The sequence below is a fragment of the Helianthus annuus genome, chromosome 11, assembly GCF_002127325.2.
Source record: "Helianthus annuus cultivar XRQ/B chromosome 11, HanXRQr2.0-SUNRISE, whole genome shotgun sequence".
In the NCBI taxonomy this organism is placed as follows: Eukaryota; Viridiplantae; Streptophyta; class Magnoliopsida; order Asterales; family Asteraceae; genus Helianthus; species Helianthus annuus.
Genome location: NC_035443.2, coordinates 25,507,625 through 25,524,832, shown reverse-complemented (window position 1 = coordinate 25,524,832; position 17,208 = coordinate 25,507,625). Strand labels below are relative to the sequence as shown.

General features: G+C 38.4%; 2 protein-coding genes across 3 annotated transcripts; both read left to right on the top strand.

Annotated features, from left to right (window-relative positions):
• The first annotated feature begins 4,723 nt into the window (after positions 1-4,723).
• LOC110897683 lies at positions 4,724-5,310 on the top strand. The gene is made up of 2 exons (XM_022144419.1): positions 4,724-4,811; positions 5,036-5,310. The coding sequence occupies exons 1-2, from the start codon at positions 4,724-4,726 to the stop codon at positions 5,308-5,310; spliced, it is 363 nt and encodes a 120-aa protein (XP_022000111.1).
• A 7,032-nt stretch (positions 5,311-12,342) lies between these two features.
• On the top strand, positions 12,343-14,454 carry LOC110897266. 2 transcript variants are annotated; one of them, XM_022144017.2, is made up of 4 exons: positions 12,343-12,553; positions 12,637-12,703; positions 12,779-13,337; positions 13,905-14,454. In XM_022144017.2, exons 3-4 carry the CDS (start codon positions 12,827-12,829, stop codon positions 14,267-14,269), a joined length of 876 nt encoding a protein of 291 aa, XP_021999709.1. In that variant the 5' UTR covers positions 12,343-12,553; positions 12,637-12,703; positions 12,779-12,826; the 3' UTR covers positions 14,270-14,454. The 2 variants fall into 2 exon arrangements, with proteins under 2 accessions (XP_021999709.1, XP_021999708.1); XM_022144016.2 differs by having other exon boundaries at positions 12,773-13,337.
• Positions 14,455-17,208: the final 2,754 nt, after the last annotated feature.

Sequence of the window (17,208 nt, the reverse complement as noted above, 5' to 3'; positions counted from 1 at the left end):
AGATACAAAAAGTTTTATCTTTAAACTAAAGTGACAAAAGTGACCTAAACTCAGAGACTATTTTGGCATTTTATGTAGATTATTATCCTAACATATTTTACAAACTAATTTAATAAAAATAAACAATTGGAGAAAATGTGTTATGGGCTTTGGGTTCATTCCGATTCAACCCGTTTTGACATGCACAGAGTTTAACCAGTTACCCGACCCGCATCACCTCTACATTTTCGCACCTTCACGTTGCACCATCCTTTTACAGAAATTGTGGTTTTTTTTTTTTTTTTTTTTTTTTCTGATTGCAGGAAGCAACCATTGCGGCAATTGCAAGTGGAGATGCAGAGATATACATGAACTTGGATTAATAGAGTCCTCACTTATCCGAATGCGATTTGTGAAACCGGTTTGGGTGAAACTGGTTCGCATCATTTCCACCAGCTGTTTGAGTATATAAAATTAGAATGCGGTTTTGAAACTGGTTTGTGAGAACAACTAGTTTAATAATACGTTGAAACTGGTTTTATTAAACCAACCCCGTATGGTTTTCCTTTAGAAACTGGTTTACAAACCAACCGGATTCAGGTCAATCTGGTTTTGCCTTTGATTGACTCAATCCGAGCCAGTTTCAAAACTGACCCGATCTGGCCCAAAACCGCGCAGGGGATTGTTGCTCATTCTTGGGTAATTTTCATGAGAAAATCATCTATAAAACCTTTTACTCTTGATCTAGGGTCGTTGTCCAGACTCCAAAGTTATATTTGTAATCTCCCAGTTAGTTTTTAATAAAGTGTCAAGTGGCAGTCGGTAGTATGGTTTTCCGGGGGAACGTCCAAAGCAAAATCTGAAGCCAGCGTGAGCTCAGCTAAGACAACACAGTCTGGCTAGAGTAGGGCAATGAGGCTCTCCAATTTAAGGAGTGCGGTAGACTAATATAAAAAACTCGTCCTTCTAAAAAAAGTTATTTTTAGTTAACATATTCTACTTTTATTTTATTTTTTAAAAGTGTATTATTACATAAAACCGGATTTTGTTTAATGAGACTCGGTATAAAATTTTCAAAGAGGTATGCATTAGAAAAGTCAAATTTGGAGACCATAAAGTCAAATTAAGTTCGCAAGAAAAAAGCATCATACTTTTTTTTTTTGAAAATTAAAAAGCATCATACTTAATGGGCACTTTAAACGCCAGAAATTGACTTGTTACAAACATCATTTTCATCTGAAACTACATAACGTCCCATTTTAATATGTAATATGGTTGATATAATAAATATACATTATTGGCCTCTAAGTAGATCTGCTAGCTAGAAGCATTAACAGGTTTATGAGTAAATGATAAAGTTTAGAAATCATGATGACATTAATGAATGCTTTTATAACAATCTTTAATATATGTTTATTTACTTTTTTTCTGAAGCAAAAGTGGCATACCTCACTCTCTTGTTTAATATCCAAATAAGTGATGTTAGGCGGTGTAACACCCGACCTCCTTTGTATCAATTAACATTGTCTGCTTTGCCCATAAAAAAAAACTTATAGCTTTGATAGAGAGTTTCTTGGATTACCCTCACCCAAGTATGTTTAAATGTGGAGTTCTCTTATCCAAAGCCAATGCGCCCAAAAATGTGGTAGTGATATTTAAGACAAGGGATTCTTTATGGTCCGGTTTCTCTCATGTGGACAAAACCAAATGATGTGAGATTTGTTTAAGGTGTCACAAACACCCCCTCTTACAACTCATTGTCCTCAATGAAGTTTGCACCATCATCGTAAACATAACAAAAGAAAATCAACTATGATACCATTTAACACCTAACCCATCATACCAACCGCTATTGCCAGATTTGTCCATAAGAAGCTCACAAATTTCAATTAAGTATCCCCGATGAAGACATTCTTGGATGTTACCCATCCTTCGATCGCCCTTATCCGAGCAGACTTAAATGTGGATTTCTCTTTTTATCAAATTTAGAACTTAGTCCATTGACGAATAAACTTCAAGGTATATAACACTTGGTGTAAATGTGTCTTTGCCTAAATATGTCATGGCTATAAATTTTGGTACATGTATGTCAGGAGATTTGTATTGACTTTTAGGTGGCGAACTACACATATATATTTGTTGGTTTTTTAGGTTCGTTGAAATGTCATAAGTCCTAGAATTCATTTTAGCGTTGGGTAAGACTTCCAAATTAGGATATAAAGGTTGTTGAATTTGTGATCCGCATGGATCATCCGGTCATGTATATAAGGTTGCACGGTATGGAGGACCATCCTGGTCCGTCCTTTACCGGCGACGAAGCAACATCCACGCCGGCCCCCTCCATCCCCGTCTTCAGCGTCGAGATGTGGACGTTCAGAACGATCCAGATTGGTGGGCCCCCTTTATTTGTGTTTGTGTTAATGAAGCTTTAGTGATTTGTACATTAGGCATTACTACTTGTACATAGTTTTGTGGGGTATCATCTAGGACCATCCTCCCATACCCTCTAGTTTTGTGGGATGGACCATCTTGAGAGGACTATGACGTGGCGCCTACGTGGCGGATCATCGTCCCTTGGAGGACCATCACCATACCCTCTAGCCTAATGTATCCTCCAATCCTCAAAAAAGAGATATCTTCAAAGTGAGTTGCACGCCTATGTCATCTTGGATCACACAGCCATATGTTTTGTTCGATGCCAATATTGGTTGCACATTTGAATACTCCTACTGGCAGTCTCACCTTTCAAGTATTTTGTTCTAACTGGATCTTCGTTAAAAAAATCTTAAAAGAGTTAAGTTTTTTTTTTCCGAATTTTAAACTGATGTTTTAGGGCTTTTAATCAGAAGAACAACGATACCAGTCGATTAATGTAAAACGATGCTTCAATTCGGGTGTTTAAACTTCCAATTAACAAAAATCAAACAGTTTGGTGCACCGATTCAAGGTAAGTTTTACATCAACCGACTCGTAGCATTGCTCAGATAAAAAGCCCTAAAACGTCAATTTGAAATTCGAAAAAAAATGTTTTTTTTAACGGAGGTCCAATGAGAACTAAATAATTAGGGGGGGGGGGGGGGCTGAACAACCAAGGCTTTAGGGTTTTTCTCTTTGCTTCTCCGTAGAAAGATTCTACGGCAGCTATTGTTCAAGAAGGGCCCACCTTTGAGGAAATGTGGGCAGACAACGTGCAACAGGTTCCTAATAGGCCCAGAAAACGGCCCAGTTGTGATGACCCATTTGATCTAAATTTGTTAGGTCTTTTGGGCCAAGACAAGGAGCTAGGCTTAAATGTTAGTGACAATAATGAAGAGGGGGCCCATTCGTCTAAGTCCAAATCTATGTATCTAAAATACGCCTGCTGCTTTTGAAGTTTCTTCTCAAGGTAAACTCGCTTTCAACGGATAAGAAGACGGACGAATGGGAGATCGTCGAAGAAACTCAGGAATTCGATACAGATAGGGTGATTTAGATACAATCGAGTTTGGAAAAATAATCAGCGCAGATTTGGAGTTAATTCCAGAGGAAGTGAAAGAAATGATTGTGGAAGCAGGCTGGATGGATTAGTGAGATTATTGCAACCGGAAAGGTGTCATTCATTTCTTTTCAAGAGATCAACAGGTTAGACATTGCAGACAAAGATGTTGAGACGTTTTGGGGAAAGGGTAAATGGGAGAAAGAGTTGGTCAATCTGACCGCCCGTTCAGGTGGAGTTCTGTGCGTGTGGGATCCTGGAGTGTTTTCTTTGAATTCGTGTGTGAACGACCCCAATTTTCTTCTTATAAGTGGGTTGGTCAAAGAGTGCGATGTGGTTGTTAATGTAATTAGTGTTTGCGCGCCTCATAAAGTTACTGAAAAGCGGAGTCTGTGGTTGCGAATTAAAGTGGCCATGGATGGGGTGCAAGGTTTTTGGTTGGTTCTTGGGGACTTTAATGTGGTACAATGCACCGATGCACGGAATAACTCCATTTTTAAACTAAGGTGTGCGAGGGATTTGAATGAGTTTATTTCGGAAGCCGTGCGAGTATCTTATGAAAGGCAGTAAATACATATTCATGGTTGACTCGAATAAAGGTAAGAAACTTAGTAAAAACGATAGAATTTTCATGTGCCATGAGTTTCAAAATAAATTGCCCGATGCTATGTGTTGAGCCTTACTGAGAACGCACTCAGATCATAACCCGTTGCTCCTCTCGGTGGAGGATGTGAATTTTGTTTCGAAACTGTCCCGCTTCTTTAGTTATCGGCTTAATCGACCGGACCTGGAGAAGGTATTGACGTTCTCCTTGGAGTTGTCGGTTTTTGAAGGTCCTACGAACTTGTTGCTTTACTTGAAGTTCAAAAAATTAAGGAAGCAAATTAAAGAGTTGAGGGATAAAACTAAAAGGGAAGAGGGTGAGGAGGAGGAAAGGTTGTGGAAGGATCTAGAAGATTTGGATATTGTTATGGGGGATAGATATTTAGATGTAAAGGAGGAGTGGGTTCGTATGCAATGCAAGAAAGGGCTATCGGAGATTGAACAAAACAAGGCCAAAGACTTAAAATAAAGATCGAGTGTTAAGTGGGCTTTTGATGGAGACGATAATATGGCATTTTTCACGGTGTCATTAACAAAAGAAAAGTGTCAAACGCTATTCCTAGTATTGCGGTTAAGGGAGAGTGGGTCTCGAAGCCTAAAAGAGTTAAAAAGGTGATTTATAATTCTTTTTAAAGATCGATTTTCAGAAAGCTTGATGTGCGGCCAATGCTGGAGTGTTTGTTTGATAATAAAGTGCCCAAGGAAGATGCTGATATGCTGGTTCAGCAGTTCATGGCGGAAGAGATTAAAGCTGGTATTTTCGAATGCGGTTGCGACCATGCTCCGGGGCCCTGACGAGTTCAATATGAGGTTTATAAAAAGATTTTTGGGGTGTTTGTAGCTGATTTCGTAAACATTTTAAGGTTTTTTTCGATCCCGAGACCATAAATAAGGGTTGGAGCTCATCATTCATCACGCTTATTACGAAAGTTAAAGACTTGGTGAACCTAAATTAATATCGACCAATCAATCTAGTAGGTTTAATTAATAAGGTGATCTCTAAGGTTCTTGCAAACCGTCTTAAGAAGGTGACTGGGTCGATAATCTCGGTTAATCAATCCGCCTTTCTTAAGGATAGGCTTAATCTTGACGGGCCTCTAATTATTAACAAGGTCCTTGCGTGGGTTAAAAAGAGGCACAATCAGGCTTTCATGTTGGAGATTGACTTTAAGAAGGCCTATGACAACGTTAATTGGGGTTTCATTAAGTCTGTAATGGAGCAATTGGGTTTTCCTTCTATGTGGTGTGGTTAGATTCATAGGATTTTATTGATCGCCAGATCCTCGGCTCTCGTGAATGGCTCCCCTACTTTCGAATTCCCGTGTTCGAAAGGTATGCATCAAAGTGATCCAATTCCCCCTTCCTTTTTATTATGGTGATAGAAACATTTACTGCTATGATTACGAGAGCTAGCAGGGTGGGTGCGTTTAGAGGTATTATCCTTCCTAAAAACGGGCCTATGCTTACTCACCTTCTTTACACGAACGATTGTGTGGTTATGGGAGAATGTTAAGGGTAAATATTAAAAATATGGCTAAATTGTTGAGATGATTTTACCTTTGCTTGGGGCTTAAAAAATAATCTAGGGAAGTCTAATGTATTCGGTATTGGGGTGTAAGCGGGAGAAGTTGGTAATATGGAGTCGGTTATTGGATGTCGAGGTGGGGTCAGTTCCTTTCGTACACTTGGGGGTGTTGGTGGGAGCAAACATGAATCGTGTTGGGAAATGGCAATATCTTTTTGACATCTTTGAGTCAAAGCTCTCGCGATGGAAAGCTTCCACTCTCTCGATTAGATGACGAGTTATATTGATTAAGTCCGTTTTGGAGAGTATCCCGAATTACTTTCTCTCTCTTTAAGGCCCCGGTCAAGTCATTAAGGGCCTTGAGGCAATTATGTGAAAAATTATTTGGGGTGGGGTCGGTAATAGTAGAAAAACTCATTAGGTTTCATGGGATAGGGTGGCCTTACCTATTTAGATAGGAGGTATTGGCTCGTTGAGACCAAAAAATGTTAATGTTACGCCTTTTATCTAAATGGATTTGGAGATACAAGACCGAAGACAAGAGCCGAAGTTAGTTATTGATGTTATTCATAATACTAAAGTGTGTTGGGAGAAAGTACCTATAAATAAGAATATCAACGGGACTTGGAAAAATATTGTGAGCATAGTCGAAAACTAAAGTTGTTGGAATAAACTTTCAGCAATTGGTTAGAGGCATTGTTGGCGATGGTGAGAGTATTCGCATGTGGCTGGACCGTTGGGCAAGTGATGTTCGTTTCACCATTAGTTTCCCTAATCTTTTCAGGTTAAAAAAATAAAAAAAATGTAGAGTGATTGATAGGTTTAACAAGAAAGACAAAAGCTTTATGTTTAGTTTGCTTGTTATTTTAACGATAGGTTTATTTTTGAGATTTATGGATTTAATCTTTTTAAATGTTAATAGCTGATCATGTGCTATGAACAATCTAGTTACGTGACTCGCCGACTTTTCCGTCGTTGGTTGAGGTGTTACGTTTGTTTCCCCCATATAATGGGTCGTAAGTGAGAAACTTACTCTTTGCGGATGATGAATTGATTATGGGTGAATTGTCGGTGGGTAATGTTAAAATATTAGCTCGTTTAATGCGTTGTTTTCACATGGATTAATCAACCTTGTGAAATCTATCTTATTTGGCGTGGGCACGAGGATTATGAGCTGAGCAGTTTTGCTTCTATTCTCCATTGTAGAGTGGGTAAAACCCCCTTCGTATAGGGCTTTGAACATAGGGGCCAACATAAATCATGTAAAATACTAGAAACTCATATTCTACTTCTCTCTATAAGTCACTTCAAATAAATTTTTGAGTAAACTGCAATTTTACCCCCTGGGGTTTGGGGTGATTGGCATGTCTACCCCCCCCAAGGAAATAATTGCAATTTTACCCCCCAACGTTTGCTGTTATGTCGCAACTTTACCCCCTGACGTTAATTTGGCTTAACAATCAACATAAGAAGCTGATGGTCAAAGGGTAAATATGTCGTTTTGCTATTATTGTGAAGCTTCTTCTCTACAATACCCCTATAAGTAACATAACAAAGCAGAATTAACCCCCCCCCCAACCTTCCCACCATCCTCCTTCGAACCTGTGATCACCTTCTCCGGCGACATCATGGTTCTCCGGCGATCAGTGATTCTCCGGTGATCAGGCTTCTCCTCCGATCAGGCTTCTCCTCCGGCGACATCAGGTCCTCCGGTGATAACAACTCCTCCATTGACAACTCTTCAGACCTTACAAAATGCCGGTTGTTTGTTGGCTAATCCGCTATCTCATCCGCCACACCGCAGGTATAATCGGCCAATGTTAGTTAATCAGGGTCAGATCTAGTCATTATCATGTTATAAACAGGGTTAGGGTCTGATTTGGTTCACTGTTGGTTTTTTTACAGTTGACCTGACGATGAGCTTATCAAGCTCATCATTGGTGGTCCACCTGGTGGTCTCCGTGTTTGGTAGGCCTGTCCTCAACTTCCATTATCCACCGGAGAGTTGAGCGGATGATAAGTTAGTAGTTATGTAGGAATAGTAATGTGTATTTTGTAGGTTAAGTTGTAGGTTAACTTAACTTTGAAGTAGGATAATCCCAGAAGTGTTGATGTTTTGATGTTAACTTAACTTTTAAGTAGGAATAGTAATGTGTTTTGATTTTTTGATGTTTGATGTGTTGATGTTTGATTAGGATTACATTTTATCCATTTGATCAAAATGTGCAGCATGTTAGTTGTTGATTAAGATTACATTTTGTCCATTTGATGATCATACACATGTTAGATCTCCATTTGATGACAGTGGTTAGTCCATAACTTATAACTCAATAAACAAGTTCTTTATTATAAGTTTATGAGTTGATCATGAATAAGAAATAAGTCCAAGTTCCTTTTTGTTGATATTTTCACTCATTTAATCTGTTGTCTAGTGTAAATAACACACACTGACCCATTTTTAGAACACCCATTCTAGAATGATGTAGCATGAGAGTTTGTATTTAATTATGAGCTAGTCAAATTTTGACTTTCTTTTAGACCAATGAAGTCAACATTTGTAAAATTATAGAAGCTATGATGCAGAAAAATATCATGGAAACATGGAATAATGTGTTGTTTTTGGCCCAGATTCTTGACATTATGTTGGAGGGCAAAGGTGTAAGTATCCACTTTCCTTTCCTTGTGTCATAAAAACAGAAACTATTTATGATGTATATTTCAGGTTGTAGGCTAGTAACCTGCTAGCCATATGATCATACAGATGCTAGGGCATAAGTCCTGTTAATCAGATTGATCAGCAGATCTGTAATTTTTGCATAGTGTCATTTTTGTAATAAGTTTGTTAATCAGTTGTTAGGGCAGTTGTTTGCTGTTATTAGCTGCTGCTAATCAGTATATAAGGAGAGATTTGGCAGTTGTTTGCTGTTATTAGCTGCTGCATTTGCATTACAGTTGGGTCAGGTATGTGCCTTTCATGTGCATTTGCATTACAATGGATACTGATGCTAAAATGACAGTTTGGGTCAGGTATGTGCCTTTCATGTGCATTTGCATTACAGTTGCTGCACATAGATTATATATGCAGTTGCTGCAAATGAATTGAATCAATATGTGAGTTTATTAATGAATTGAATCAATATGTGAGTTTATTAATGGCGTTGATGTGTTTTCGATTATTAAGTTATCAATGGGTTGATTATGCATCATAAGTTATCAATGGGTTGATTATTAAGAGCAGGGCTTTATAATAATCGAATATGGGTAGTGGCGGGAAAGGATTTGGATGTCCCAGGGGGTAAAATTGCTTCTTAACAGAAAGTATAGGGGGGAATAAGAAAGGGCATTTTAGTAATTTACCTGTGGGGGTAATTATGCAACATAACAGGAATGTTGGGGGGTAAAATAAAAGGGTAAAATAGTCATTTCAAATTAAATCTAACAGATCAGTTAGCCAAATTAACGCCCGGGGGTAAAGTTGCGACATAACAGCAAACGTTGGGGGTTAAAATTGAAATTATTTCCTTAGGGGGTAGACATGCCAATCACCCCAAACCCCAGGGGGTAAAATTGCAGTTTACTCTAAATTTTTGTTTCTGAATCAACCCCTAAGATTCATCTGATTTATAAAATTAGTCTCCTAACTTCAAGTTTCTCCCTTTTTTCCTTTAAGTATTTTTTATTTATTTCTTACTTTTTTAACCTTTTCATACTTCTGTTAAAGGTTATTTTACTGTTGCGTTTCAGTCGGCGTCAATAAAAAATTGGTTTGTTCCCGTTGCGAAGCAAGGTTGTCAAATCTAACATTAAGGATCACCGATTCATTCGATTTATGTGTAGAATGCCACTTAGGAACCTTACTATAAACCTCTTATGAGATTTACGGAAGTGGTCTTCTAATATACCTTTAACGTAACCTTCTGTAAAATTTCTCCCTTAAATAACATGGTGTTTGAATATAAATTGAATGTCAGTCTAAACTGTAATATAGACTGGCTGTAATCATATTTATACCAATTGTTTTAAAACAATGTTAAGATGTAAACAATGTTTATGGAAGATTATATGATGAAATCTATTTTTAAAATCTTAATTGTATTAACTTTCTATTTTAAAAACCTTTTTCTATATAGAAAATATAAACTATTTGTCAAGACAACAATTAGTATTTTCGAGCTACATTGACAATGTATTAAACATCAAGGGTTAAACAGATAGTTTCATAAACCTTAGGGTTGTAGGATACGTGTTGGGTGCTTTTAATGCGCGATTTAAGCTTCAACGTAAACGTCTTTTCTCTTCGGTTTCGTTTTCTTTTTCTTTCTTTTTTTTGTTTTTCAAAATATAATTTTAGTAAATTAAAGCATTTTCCATTGACCAGACTTAGCACCGTAATTTGCGGGAACCTGCCGACGGTAAGACTCAATTTGTCGAAATTTAGTGACTTGTTAAAATATATTGGTATTATATTTGTTATTTTATATTGTAATGAACGACATTTCAGCGTTGAATTAAGGCTTTATCTTGGAAACAATTATTTGTTAAAATATGAAAATAATTAAAAGATAAACAAATAAATATACGAGTAAATTACAAAATGAAAATAATTAAAGGATAAACAAATAAATATACGACTAAATTACTAATGTTCGAAATGTACCGATTTTAAGTTTAAGGCCGATATAACGTGGTTATGCATAGTGCTTGACATGCACAAGAAGAGTTAGAAAATTAGTCTTTTAAGCGGTTTAGTTAAATTAGAGATGGAAATTTAGCACCGAATATCGGTACTGTATGGTATTGATTTTTGTTTGTGGCGGAACCAGTAGCCTATTTTTGTGCGGGGATATGACTAAGTTATCGAATGCAAATTAAGTTAAAGCTAATCTCGTAAGAATAGTAATTCTGACATCAGTATAATTTATTTTTATAAATTTGAATCCATATTCTAATCAATCTCAAACACATTCTTAATAACAAATAATATCCATATATGTTAATTAGTCTCAAATTCTCAACTAATATGCCATATAATCATCTTACGAGATTAGCCTTACCTTAAGTTATATGCTTACGAGGGTTACCTATAATTGTTTTGAACCTTCGTTGCCACTGTTACCGATTTAATATGAAAGCGGTACTACACTGGTTTAATATGGAATTACCATTGTCGTACCATTACCGAATGTATTTAAACGGCACAATATACGGTATTAACATCTATAGAATTTCGATATTAGTTTGGTGCGCTACCGATACCAATTCCATTGCTAGGTTACAAATCTGTGAAAAAAAACAATTATATGCGATTCTCACAGTTCTATACTAAAAATGAAGTTTGTAACAACAGACATTGTTCGGTTTTTGCACCGCCCACTAACCGGATCAACAACCATACATAAATTTTAAATTTAATTTTCATTTTTCTAGAATTAATTTTAGTTTCGTATTATATATTCTCAAATTTTAAATTACAAATAACATTATTCGTTTTAAAAAAACAATAAATAACATTATTCGTTTTAAAAAGCAATTCATCCGGTGGACTGATTACACATGTCCTGTTATAAAAACATTTCTTATTTTTGGTACACGTCAATTCGGCAAATAATTGTGAAAAACCACGTTGTGATTGAAAACTAATTTATGAAAGTACATTTTGTTTGGACCTCACCCCACAAGTAAACCTCACAAGTTAGGAAGCTAATAAACAAGGTGTCCCGTTATTTCTGGTCTAGTGGTAAGAGATTTAGGTTTTTTTAATAATGGCTTAAGTTCAATTCTCACTTGTTTCATATGGGACGGATATAGGTAATGAAAGATTTGAATTAGGGTTTGTTTGAGGTTGTCAGTTCGGGTTTTTGTCCCACCGTGTGTTACGCCAGAGAGTTTTGCTTTTGTGGTGACACAACGACTGTCAAGTGGCAGCCGGCGGTATGATTTCCCGGGAAACGCCCAAAAAAGCAAAACTTTAAAGCAGCGTAAGCCAGATATTTGAAGAGTGTGGTAACCATATATATAAAGTTCACCGTTCAAAAAAAAAAAAAAAAAAAAAGAAAAAACATAAAAGATTTAAAGCCACTATCATTTTTTTAAGGAATATTGGATTTTAATACTCCCAATTATTCGCCGTTGGCCGCCAACAGTCCTAACTTCAAAAATAACCATTAGCAGTCCCAACTATTGACATATTGGCCACTAATGGACCATTACTAACAGAACCCTAACGTCTTAGTCTCCGGCCGCTGGAAAACTGTTTTTAGCCGGAAAACTCAACATTTCGTCCCAAACCTCTTTGTAACCTTATTATGGACCTTTAGGAACCTTTTTCTAGTAAAAGCCCCAGTTATTAAAGTCGCCGGAAACCTTCTTTGTGGCTGGAAAACTTCACATTTTCGTCCCAAACCTCTTTGTAACCTTAGATCGGTCCTTTAGAAACTTTTTTTTGGCCAAAAACGGTTTTTCGGCGACCGGAGACTAACTGCGTTAGAGTTACGTTAGTCAGTGTCCATTGGTGGTCAATATGTCAATAGTTGAGACTGCTGGTGGTTATTTTTTAAGTTTGAACTGTTAACGGCAAATGACAAATAGTTGTGATTATTAAAATCCAATATTCATTTTCTTAAAATATTATCTTAAAACTTCAAATTCAAAATACATAGCGGTTAAATTAACTTCCGTACATACCCATATGGTTATGACTTTTTACAACCGTACCTCACTTCACTCTTTCCCACCAGTATAAAGACAAACAACATATTAGCCCCCTCTTCAACCATTTAAACCCAACCACCACCTTCACCACCACCACCGCAAAACAGTCCACAGTACACCGTACACAGAGTAACATCTAAAATTTCTTATTATTATCATTATTCTCAGTAAACTAGCTTCTCGAGATCACCAAATTATTCTCTACGTCAACCGTTTTTTCTGGATCTGAAAACGAATCTAACTTTTTTTTTTTCTCAATTGTAAGTTTCGGCTTTGAGTTTATTGAAATTGATTTCTTGTGTATTAGCATTTATGTTGTATTTTCGGTTACTTTTGGTTACAGATTGAAGAAACAAAACGAATTCATTCCGAATTGGTGAAATGAATCTCTCGTGATCTACAAAAAGAATGTATGCTACACTTTTTTTAAAGTCACTTATCTTTCATCTGGAACTGATTTTGTTTATTCTACCCTGAAGTTGCAGATTAGATGATATTGGAACTATTTGTAACCTAAGTTGAATTTTGAGATAATGGGACGAGTAGGAAGAGATTGGACTCAGATCTACACAATATACGGTTTGGAAGACTGGCACACACCGATATTTCTACTGATCCACGCAATTGTATTCTCTGCATCATCAATAACGTTTTTATTACACTTCAACTGGATCTGCAACTCGTTTGAGTATTTTTTTCCTTCATTAAGTTTCGCCAGATTTGCCGCCGGCTTCACCGGCTCCGTCATGGCTCTCTCCGCCGTCTGCCTCTTCTACGCCGCCGGCAACATGTTCTACTCCTCCGTCGCTCTCCGCTGGGACATGGCACAACGCATGCTCACCGCAGTTCATGACTGGTCTGCCGTGAAGACTGTTCTCGACGTCGGCTGTAGCCGCGGCATCCTGTTAAACGCCGTTGCGATGGAGCTAAAAAAAGAAGGCAGCTCCGGCAGAGTCGTAGGGTTAGACCGGAAAAACACGACGTTGTCGACGCTTCGTACGGCCGCGATTGAAGGCGTGCAGGAATACGTCACGTGCCGTGAAGGTAGTTAAATACCACTGGTATTCATTGTTGTAAAAGTCCCGTCTAGGCGTCAAGTACTCTCCCTAAGTAGTTGCTACAAGATAGACCACCGAGGCCTGAGTACTGTTCGCCTAGGCTGATTATTCCCGAGTAATCTTCGCGTAGGTCGAGTACTTCCCAACTACTCTCAAATTCGACTAGAGAGCGCCTAGCGACTTTTGCGACCATGCTCATATTTATGTATCTGTACCACTCATTATACCAATATTTTTAGAACCAGACCGGACGTCGAACCTATTTTCTCATCTTTTGAGTTTTTTACCGGTTTTTAAAGGAAGTGTCGTAAAAATTATAAAAATTAAATGGGTTAAATCTGAAAAATGTATTAAAAAACGATCCTACCGCTTTAAAAACCGGTTCAACCATGCCGGCCGATCCAACCGCCAGATCAACGGTTAAACCTTCTGTTCAATGTTATTCTGGTCCGATACCTTAACCTGGACCGGCCAAACCTCTGGTTCCTGATCCGGACCACTCATTGATATTTACATAATAACACTTGTAACTAATAATATTGTGTATAATTAGGTGACGCACGGCGGCTTCCGTTTCCGGATAACTATTTCGACGTGGTGGTATCGGGAGGGTTTGTGCATAAAGTGGGGAAAGAGTTCGGATCGAAAACGGCTGCGGCGGCGGCTGAGCGGATGAGGGTGGTGGGGGAGGTGGTTAGGGTTTTGAAGGAGGGAGGGGTAGGGGTGGTGTGGGACCTTGTACATGTACCGGAGTATGTACTCCGGTTACAGGAGTTGAAGATGGAGGATATCAGAGTGTCGGAGAGAGTAACGGCGTTTATGGTTAACAGTCATATTGTGTCGTTCCGTAAGCCCAGCCAGCATGTGATTGGTCCCAGTGAAGTGAGATTGGATTGGAGATTCAGCAATATCTTTTGAGTTTTTTACAATATCCGTTTTTTTTTTCCCTTTTTTAAATGGAAAAAAATATAAATATAATACACATAAATAAATGTGAGAGTCTGGTGAAGCAAAGTGGAACCAGGAAGCTTAATAGTTAATAGTGAAAAGGCTTGTCTTGTAATTTATTTATTTAAGGTTATGAATGAATGAATTACTGAGTATGTGTTGTGTATAATTATGTGTATAATGAATGTATGAAGGTGATGAACATGAGGCTCTGAATTGTTTACTGTGGAGTGAGGTGTGATGGGCATTAATGGTGATGCCATGTGATATGATTGCTGCCCACATGACAATATTGCTACCACATCAAACCAAACCCAATGGATACATATATTAAATATGTATACACATGCTACATACATGTAGGCATGCCTCATGCACACATTCTAGCTTATCATTTTGTTTTAGAAGGTTGTAGAAGATTAAGAAAAGAAAATTTATCATGCATATATTCATTATGAAAAGTCTAGGAGTGTGGTTAGTTATTATGTTAGACTTTGCTTGAAATACAACCAACACAATTTGTACGCATTGATTGTTGATGAGAAAAGTAATGAGGTGTACGTAATTAACCTTTGTGTTCGAGTAAGAGCAATTCATGATAAGTGTGATGCTATAGAGTTTTCAACTACACGAAAGGTTAAGGGAGGCGGGGTGGTCCGTGATGGACCATATATCACGAGTGATGAACCTTAGAACACCGCCGCCACCTATTACTTCCACGCGTGAAACTTATAACGTGTGTGAAGGGGTAAGGTCCCAAAAACCTCATAATAAGTGTTTGGGACCATACCACAACTTTAACTTTCAGCCTGGCACCTTGCGCAGCCGCGCACTGGTCTCACAAAAAGAAAGGCTTAAAAGGCCTACAACAGTCAACACTTGCGCCCAAAGGGAACCATTAAACCTTGCGCCTTTCCTACACAAAACAAAGGATAAGAGTCCGGAGTTAGATACTTCCGCTTAATATCCAGATTTGAATATTATCTGCCCAGACTTAGTATTTATTCACCTGCTTCCACACGATAAGTTGTCACACCAGATTACAGCAGCAATCTTCTAGAAATAATACAATCGTGCACCACCAAGACGGTTACAACCGTCTGGACACGTGTCACTATATCAGTCGTCCCTAAATTCACAACGGATGCATGCAAAAAAAGAGTAATCTCCTCTTAGTCACTTTACACGTGGCCAATCCCTAGCCCTTGATCTAAACCACGATCCGTGTGCTATCACATCGGATCAAGGAGTATTAACGGAAGGAAACATAACTGCTTTTCCGTCTTCTTTTTACTAACGGGTTTTCCCGCCTTTAAACGACTCCCGGCTATAAATATGAGAAAAATCAGGTATGAACACAAGTTACTCACACTTCTCAAATACACCTTCTTCTTCATTACCAATACTTATTCTCACACCGGAGTTGGGTCAAGGAGAGAACCCTCTTCTCCCCTTGGCGAGGCTAACGGTGTTCTTTTTTGCAGAATTATCGGAGAAGAAGGTCTGTTAGACCTGAATCGATCGAGTGGAAACCAACCTTTTTTATGCGGATTCAAACCCCCTAGATATCTCGGTTCCGACCATTTATCTAGTGTTTCTTCATTGGCGCCCACCGATTCCTCTGTTTTTCTAGTTTTCATCTCGTTTCGATTTAGTTCTTTTCATCTTCTGTTTTGCACATGGCAGAGGATTCATTATTCCACTCATCAGATCCCCGATCCGAGTGAGAAGGTTCTACAACCCAAAACACTCACAACAACGGTTATTCAGATAGGGAGAATTTCTCAGATCTAATCATAAAAAGATCCCCATCACATTGGTTCAACAGATGCCAAGTTGCTTTAAACACAATCGTTATACAAATCGCCAGATCTGAGGTCCTAAACATCAGATCTGGTGAAGAAAGCAACATTACAGTATTGGACCCACCAACACCCTGTCGGGGGGACATCCAATCTAGTCGTAACATTGAAATACTATTCAGAAATAGCAGCCATCAGAAAGTTAAGCCAAAACAAATAAACATGATTCAAGGAGGTCCATCGCGAAGGACAAACAAACGAAGTTATGACCAACATTGGAGGGAACAGCAAGTCATATTTCCCGTCGTTCCAGGAGGCCCTCAGGAAGAGCGATCAGTAATTATTACTGGCATCTTCGGTCATTACCGGGCAGACTACATGTTTGTAGATCCGGGAAGCTCGATGGACATCATATACGAGCAGTGTTTTAAACAACTTGACCCAGATGATAAAGCACGTCTAGAACCGGTCGATTTTCCCCTCACCGGATTCTGCAGTGAAGCTGTATTCCCATTAGGGCAAATAACTTTCCCTGTGACTTTGTCGGATGGCGAACATTCACGAACAGTTACAGTCAATTTCATGGTCATGCCGGCAACATCACGTCATGATGTTCTGCTCGGAAGGAGATCACAAAGAGAGTTCAGTATGATCACATCTATCCCACACGCTGCATGTGGGTTCCTAACGGAAACCGGAGTTGCAATTCTGTACTCAAGCTAAGAAGTCATGTACGTGGACGACGAGCCACCAGCAAAGGTAGTCAAACCTTCAGCATCAAACGAGCCGGAGAAATGAGTCCTGAACGAAGAATACCCAGAGCAGACCATCTCACTAGGACACGTGTCACGGCCCTCGGCCCCGGTTTGACCCGGTCTAGAGCCGCGAGGCAGGAAATCCCGTGGTATTTATTTAAGTGACAGCGGAAGTCTTTTTAAGCAGGATCATTTAATATTAAAACTGCTCGTTTATATATAATATAGGGATAAATCCCATAATTTACAATGAGGTGATTTCACTGGGAAATCTTTATTTCGTAAAACATGTTTCTTTATTTATTTACATTGAGCCACTTTTCTAAGCTTGTAGTGCTCCACGGCACTTTTT